The sequence below is a fragment of the Borostomias antarcticus genome, assembly GCF_949987555.1.
Source record: "Borostomias antarcticus genome assembly, chromosome: 4".
NCBI classification, from domain to species: domain Eukaryota; kingdom Metazoa; phylum Chordata; class Actinopteri; order Stomiiformes; family Stomiidae; genus Borostomias; species Borostomias antarcticus.
In genome coordinates, this window is record NC_140237.1 from 33,042,053 (window position 1) to 33,050,457 (window position 8,405).

At 52.0% G+C, this 8,405-nt stretch overlaps 1 protein-coding gene across 1 annotated transcript; it reads right to left on the reverse strand.

The window, feature by feature from the left end:
• Positions 1–5,149: 5,149 nt before the first annotated feature.
• Positions 5,150–6,939, reverse strand: LOC311307788 (E3 ubiquitin-protein ligase RNF128-like). The gene has a single exon (XM_084436659.1). The coding sequence runs from the start codon at positions 6,818–6,820 to the stop codon at positions 5,711–5,713; it is 1,110 nt and encodes a 369-aa protein (XP_084292785.1). The 5' UTR covers positions 6,821–6,939; the 3' UTR covers positions 5,150–5,710.
• Between the last annotated feature and the right edge of the window lie 1,466 nt (positions 6,940–8,405).

An 8,405-nucleotide genomic window follows, 5' to 3' on the forward strand; every position in this document is an offset into this window, starting at 1 on the left:
GGGTAAGGAGAGAGAGGAGGAGTAAAGGGGAGGGGTAAGGAGAGAGAGGAGGAGGGGAGGAGTAGAGGAGAGAGAGGAGGAGGAGGAGTAGAGGGGAGGGGTAAGGAGAGAGAGGAGGAGGGGAGGAGTAGAGGAGAGAGAGGAGGAGTAGAGGGGAGGGGTAAGGAGAGAGAGGAGGAGTAGAGAGGAGGAGGGAGGAGAGAGAGGAGTAGAGGGGAGGGGTAAGGAGAGAGAGGAGTAGAGAGGAGGAGGGAGGAGAGAGAGGAGGAGTAGAGGGGAGGGGTAAGGAGAGAGAGGAGGAGTAGAGGGGAGGGGTAAGGAGAGAGAGGAGGAGTAAAGGGGAGGGGTAAGGAGAGAGAGGAGGAGTAAAGGGGAGGGGTAAGGAGAGAGAGGAGGAGGGGAGGAGTAGAGGAGAGAGAGGAGGAGGAGGAGTAGAGGGGAGGGGTAAGGAGAGAGAGGAGGAGGGGAGGAGTAGAGGAGAGAGAGGAGGAGTAGAGGGGAGGGGTAAGGAGAGAGAGGAGGAGTAGAGGGGAGGGGTAAGGAGAGAGAGGAGGAGTAGAGGGGAGGGGTAAGGAGAGAGAGGAGGAGTAGAGGGGAGGGGAGGGGTAAGGAGAGAGAGGAGGAGTAGAGAGGAGGAGGGAGGAGAGAGAGGAGTAGAGGGGAGGGGTAAGGAGAGAGAGGAGGAGTAGAGGGGAGGGGTAAGGAGAGAGAGGAGGAGTAGAGAGGAGGAGGGAGGAGAGAGGAGGAAGGGAATTACTCACTGAGCAGTCCAGTACCCTGTGTGTACAGAGTTTGACATTTCAGCGCACGTTTTCGATGCTAGGGCACCAATGACTTTTCTGTAATTAATCTATTGACACATTACCCCTACAGGAGTGTGTGTGTGTGTGTGTGTGTGTGTGTGTGTGTGTGTGTGTGTGTGTGTGTGTGTGTGTGTGTGTGTGTGTGTGCGCGTGTGTGTGTGTGTGTGAGTGAGTGAGTATGGGCCGTGCAGCAGAATGTGCTTACCAGTGCACAATAAAGAAACAAATACCAACTAAGAAACTAATGTGTTTGGGCTGTAGCCTTCATCAGCGTTTGAACGTGTTTGTCAAATAAAAACTGCTTGGGGCGATTGTATTTTTTTCCTTACCCACGCACTCGGAGCAGCAGTTCACTCTCCTCCACTGGAACCTACAAGCAGTGTTTTATAAACCACTTCCGGAGAAATTGATTCATTTGCCTCTGGATCCTTTACTTGCTTAATCACATTTCTCTGGTTCATCAGGGTAATGGCTCCGGGACGCGGAGGCCAGGATGACTGCTGCAGATTTCATTAGGAAGACGCACGCACACACACACACACACACACACACACAGGCATGCACACACACACACACACACAGGCATGCACACACACACACACACACACACTCCTACACACACACACACACACACACACACACACACACACACAGGCATGCACACGCACACACACACACACACACACACACACACACACACCCGCACACACACACACACACACCCGCCCCCCCCACGCACACACACACCCGCACCCCCCCCCCCCCTACACAAACAATTTATTTAAGGCAGTCACCCAGACTGAATGATGAGGATGGCAGTAACGAGGAAGAGCAAGGCTACAGGAACTCCTCCGTCGCCTGCCGGCCTCAGGTCTGTCAACGCGAGGCAGGCAGCCACGTAGGTCCAAACAGGAACTAGCTCCCCTACACACACACACACACACACACACACACTTGTTTACATGCTGAGTGAGGAGCATCGGCATGGAGACCTAGACATCCTGGATCACACTGAATCGTAGTCCATCATCTTCTCCACTAGATGGTATCGCTCTACATTAATGCTTTCATGTCAGTGTCCCTCGGAGTTTAAATAAAGCAGGGTCACCAGCAGGGTCACCAGGTCCGTAGCCAGCCTTGTGGAGGGGTGAGAGTGGGGGGGGGGGGGTTCCAAAAGTGGACTGTATCGTTACGATTTGTTGACGGGGGGGGGGGGGGGGTTATTTTGATTGTCGAAGTGCGGACCTTTTGTCTTAAATTCTGGAACTTTTGTCTTAAATTCTGGACCTTTGGTCGTGAGGGGGGGTTTGTTTGATCCACCCGACCCCCCCACCCCCCGGCTACGGGCCTGGGCTGAGTTTCCCCAGAGGCATCGTAGCACTATGTTCATCATAAGCTACGGCGTTCATCGTAGCGCTACGATGCCTCTGGGAAACTCAGCCCTGGTCACTACAGAGTCACCTCCACTGTCCACTTCTCTTAAAGCCTGGGTTTACACCACACCAACGGCGTGCTAGCATAGTGTGCTACAGCTAGCATAGTGTGCTACGGCCGAGTGCAGCAGGCCACAGACTGAGACCACTAAATGTTTGGTTCTTGATGGATAGCTGGCGCTGAAGATTGGGGACAGCACGAGGGGTAAAACAAGCAATCGGCACGTCTCTAAACGAAAACACGCGACTCCATTTTCTCTCCTTAACGCCTCCATAAATCGGATGGCCTCCCCCGCCATCATCGAACACATCTAGGCCGGCCGTGCTCGCTATTACCAGTCTAGCCAGTTAGCTCCCTATCGATTCCCTGTCTCCCGGTGATAGCTCCCACCGCTCCTAGCGCAGCGAGAGCCGCGGAGGACCGTCCTGCTCGACCAGAACCGGAGCGCACAGCCAGGGACAACACAGGCTACTTAATTGGAACATGTAAGGGCCTGCCCTCCGCCCGGCCACTCAATCTTTTATACTTCACTTTAACAGCCTGCTGGCCGGCTCAGAGAAACCTTTTTAATCTGGTTCCCAGCCCTTCCCAGAAACCCCCCACAGAGGCCCGAGGACTCCGGCGCCGGAACAATGCTGATGGCTTCCAGTACGACCTTGGGGCTTCCAGGAAACGTCAAGAGGTTTGATTCTACTGGGGAGGGAGAGAGAGAGGAGGACAGGAGAGGGGTGAGGAGAGAGAGGAGGAGGAGTGGAGGGGTAGAGGAGAGGGGTAAAGAGAGAGAGAGGAGGAGGGGAGGGGTAAGGAGAGAGAGGAGGAGGAAGAGTAGAGGGGAGAGGTAAGGAGAGAGGACAAGGAGGGGAGGAGTAGAGGGGGGGAGTAGAGGAGAGAGAGGAGGAGGGAGGAGTAGAGGAGAGAGAGGAGGAGGGGAGGGGAGGAGTAGAGGAGAGAGAGGAGTAGAGGGGAGGGGTAAGGAGAGAGGAGGAGTAAAGGGGAGGGGTAAGGAGAGAGAGGAGGAGGGGAGGAGTAGAGGAGAGAGAGGAGGAGTAAAGGGGAGGGGTAAGGAGAGAGAGGTGGAGGGGAGGTGTAGAGGAGAGAGAGGAGGAGTAGAGGGGAGGGGTAAGGAGAGAGAGGAGGAGGGGAGGAGTAAAGGGGAGAGAGGAGGAGTAGAGGGGAGGGGTAAGGAGAGAGAGCAGGAGGGAGGAGAGAGGAGAGAAGGAGTAAAGAGGAGGAGTAGAGGGGAGGGGTAAGGAGAGAGAGGAGGGGATTAGTAGAGGGGAGAGAGGAGGAGTAGAGGGGAGGGGTAAGGAGAGAGAGCAGGAGGGAGGAGAGAGAGGAGGAGGGGTAAGGAGAGAGAGGAGGAGGGGAGGAGTAGAGGGGAGAGAGGAGGAGTAGAGGAGAGGGGTAAGGAGAGAGAGCAGGAGTAGAGGGGAGGGGTAAGGAGAGGAGGAGGGGAGGGGAGGAGGGAGGAGAGAGGGGAGGAGTAGAGAGGAGGAGGGAGGAGAGAGAGGAGGAGTAGAGGGGAGGGGTAAGGAGAGAGAGGAGTAGAGAGGAGGAGGGAGGAGAGAGAGGAGGAGTAGAGAGGAGGAGGGAGGAGAGAGAGGAGGAGTAGAGGGGAGGGGTAAGGAGAGAGAGGAGGAGTAGAGAGGAGGAGGGAGGAGAGAGAGGAGTAGAGAGGAGGAGGGAGGAGAGAGAGGAGGAGTAGAGGGGAGGGGTAAGGAGAGAGAGGAGGAGTAGAGAGGAGGAGGGAGGAGAGAGAGGAGTAGAGAGGAGGAGGGAGGAGAGAGAGGAGGAGTAGAGGGGAGGGGTAAGGAGAGAGAGGCCAGCAATCACTGGTCTGGAGAGTAGAGCAGTCATTCAGCTGGGCCGTTTCCTGCCAATTAACGACCTTGTTTTATTAGACTCCCCCTGGGGGGTCTCCTCAGCCTATGCACGCACACGCACACGCACACGCACACGCACACACACACACACACACACACACACGCACACACGCACACACACACACACACACGCCTGGCCCTGCTGTAGTCGGTGAATGGGAGGTGATTATAGAGCAGAGGCAGTGAAGGTGTGAAGAGATAATTACAGCCCCTGTGATCTCCAGTCGTCTCAGAGGTCTCTGCTCATCACCGGCCTTCTGACTGAGCCCCCTCTCACTGAGGTACATGATGAAACTCATCAATCTCTCAGGCGCGCACACACACAAACACACACATACATAAACATACACACACACATGCACACACACATACATACAGAAACATGCACACACACACACACACACATACAGAAACATGCACAAACACACACACACACACACATACAGAAACATGCACACACACACACATACACATACAGAAACATGCACACACACATACACAAACATGCACACACACACACACATACACATACAGAAACATGCACACACACACACACACACACACACATACAGAAACATGCACACACACACACATACACATACAGAAACATGCACACACACATACACAAACATGCACACACACACACACATACACATACAGAAACATGCACACATACACAAACATGCACACATACACACACATACATACAGAAACATGCACACATACACACACATACACAAACACGCACACACACATACAGAAACATGCATACACACACACACATACACAAACATGCACACGTACACACACACACTTACACAAACACACACACACACATGCACACACATACAGAAGCATGCATACACACAAACGCATACAGAAACATGCACATACAGATACACACATACAGAAACATGCGTGCGTGCACACACACACACACACACACACACACACACACACACACACACACACACAACAACAACAGATTCACGGCTTGATGCCAAGTCCATATATATATATTGCCCTCTATCTATCTGAGAGTTTATTACACTGAGTATCAATGTGATTCATTACAGCCAAGGTCATATTCATCCTTATCACACACCATTCCTCATCATACAGTAAAACTATTAAAGCAATTTCACTACGTTAACATTTGATCACAGAAACAGCAGCAACAACAAAATCATATCTTGTTTTTCGCGTTGATAATCCATTCCACAGCCGGACCTCTAAGATGATTGTAGAGGACTTCAGAGGGAGCAACCAGGGTCAATTATCATTGAGGAGGTCAACTGAAAGTTTGACTCAAATTCAATAAACCCCCACAACTGACTGTTGGGTGTGGAATTGACCGAGTCCAGTATACACCATTTGAAAACAGACATGATTCCACGATTCAACAGTTTAGGTGATGATCTGATCATAGGAAGACATATTCAGAAATCCCAGCTCTCCTGTACCACCAAATGATTAAGCCAACCGGTTTGATAAAGCAGCAGTGTTGATATGTACAGTACAGATTTGCCCATCAACTGAATTGGATTGATTGTTTTTTACTGTCTTTTTTGTGTTTTGGACTGGTTCTGCTCACACTTTGACGGGCTGAGAATCTCCCTCAAATCCCTGGTTGTCATAGTGATGATGCTGGTGGTCCAGTTGTTTCTCGGTGTCGTTGGTCGGCAGGTCAGTCAGCGGTACCTCGTAGAGAGCCTCTCCCCCCGACACCGTTGCCACAGTGACCTCTGGTGGCGCGCCGGGCGACCTGGCCTCCTCGTCCTCCTCCCCATCCACCTCCACCCCCAGGGCCTTCAGGATGTCACACTTACACATGGGGCAGGTCCTCTTGTCCAGCAGCCAGGGCTCGATGCAGGCCTTGTGGAAGAAGTGGCCGCAGGTCAGGACGGTCACCACCTCCTTGGGCTTGTAGGAGTCGATGCACACGGCGCAGGAGTGCGCGTCCGACTGCGTCTCCTCGTCACCGGGCTTCAGCCGACGCACCTCCAGCCGGGCGATGGCTTTCTGCGCCTGCGACTTCAGACGCCGCTCCGCGCGCCGGAACACCCGCAGGGCGTGGAGGCGGTGGGCGGAGACGAACAGGAAGTAGCAGATGGAGGCCGCCGTCACGACGAAGAAGGCGATGGACAGGAAGTACAGCCAGTAGTTGTCCATCCAAGGCCCGTGGGGTTGCCCCACCTCCACCGTTATGGTCACCGCCACCCCGCTCTTCACCATGTCGGCGATCTCCGCGCCCTGGATGTTGCCGATCATGATGGCCACGATTTCCTGGGCGTCGTAGTGCGCCATGCTGCTGGTGCCGTTCCCCGTGCCGTCCAGGTTGTAGACCACCACCCCGGCCGCCCCTTGGCGCTTGGCTGCGTTGATCTTCTCGCTGAAGCTGCAGTTCCCCCTCTTGACCAGGGCGATCCAGGGCACGGAGGCGTTGGGGCTGTAGACAGCGCCGCCGCCACAGCCCAGGGGGTCGAAGGTCGGTAGGACGACCAGGCCCGAGGTCGCCTCTAGGGGCGAGCTACGACCGTAGATGCCGCACTCGCACCTAAGATCCTCGGTCTGGTTATTGAGCCCGTCTACGTAGCTGACCTCCACATAGGCCGTCCAGAACAGGATAGCGCCTGTCGACCGAACAAGCCCCGACAACCACACCAACGAGAAAAGATAAAGCGCTGACTTCTCGCCCATGGTAGCGCTCTTCAAAACAACCACATAAAGCAGCCTTTTAGAGTTCCTGTAGCGTTGAGTAAGTCGCTGTTGCCTGGCTGTTGGACACACGCCGCAGTGAGAGCTGCCTCTGTGTACCTGCTGTTGATAGTAATCAGACCTGGCGGTCTTTGGTAACCCAACACTGGCCCTGCGTCAGCCACTCAGCGCTCCTTATCTTACTGGACCTTGAACACTTGTTAAAAAAACATTCCAACTGAAGAGCTCGGTGCCGGGTAGTCACAAGGTGAAGTCCACACACACTAACTGGATCTATGCACAGGTTTACAATGGCAAGAAAACGGCACACAATAAGAACTTGGAACTGATAAGTGCCCTGATAAGTATCCAAGGGCAGAACAAACGACAAGTCTTGCGCAACTGTTGGTTTTATACTGCGGGCCGGTGTGCCGTGCTGAGACGGCCCATCCTGTGTTCCAGTCCTTATCTTTCCTGATTGATAATAATAATACTCGCATCGCTTTGGAAATTCATGATGACAGTGCAGTATGGAAAATAGTGGTGGACTCTTTATTGTGTTTGACCATTGCGTATGGTGACAAGTTTTTTGCTATTAGCCTACACCCACATAAACAAACACAACCGCCCACCACACACACACACACACACACACACACACACTTGGTTGACTGTCAATCTGAACCAGTGGATTACATAAACCCCAATTAAAAAGCATGGATAGCTTTACAGGTATAATATATTTATATGTAAATGTTTTACATGTTCATTTAGCAGAGGTTTTTATTCAAAGTGATTTACAATAAGTTCATTTGTGGAGACTTACTGTAGTGAGCCGACTACATCCCAGTAACTGTCAATAAAGCCTCTATAACAACAAGTGACAGAACAAGGAAGAGTTGAAGTGGAAGTCATGTTATAAACACTCTTTCCTACACTTTCATACCGAAGATCAGAACACTTCTTAGGGGTTATTTTTCATAAACGATACTCTCTTTACCCCATTCACACCTGTGCCATGCTGATGAACGAGCTTGTTGTGATCAGTGTGCACCGGAGCATCAGACAGCCATCTGACAACATTATTCTAAAATACTTGTCATATTTTTTCCCATATCATTTCATTTATTTTTTTAATTGCTTCGTTTGATAACTTCCAACTAGTTGTTTTGGAGACAAGGTTGACAAGATGAAGATAAAGAGCTACCTTACATGGAAACAGGACCACTGGAGCTGAAACACAATACAATGGAAAACCCAGAGGTGAACATGACCCTGCGCTCCACAAGATTAGACAACACCGCCATCTACTGGCCGCTAGGAGGGATTACTGTGCTGTTACAAAACGACCTGAGGTTTGTTGACATTGGGTGAGGTGTGATGTGCAGATGCCAGTAGGGAGGGTTGGCAGAGCCTAATAGTCCATGGGCCAGACCAGACATCGGTAACGTCTGAGTAGGCAAAATATTACCAATACTTAATTGTTTATTGGGTCAATAATTAATATAGACTACATGATGATAGCCTTTCGGCAGGAGCAGTTTTTCATATTTATTGGACATTTTGTAATTGTTCTGTCTGGAGAATA

Coding starts and splice junctions, on each gene's coding strand:
- LOC311307788 (XM_084436659.1), bottom strand. CDS start 6,820: ATGGGCGAGAAGTCAGCGCTTTATCTTTTCTCGTTGGTGTGGTTGTCG.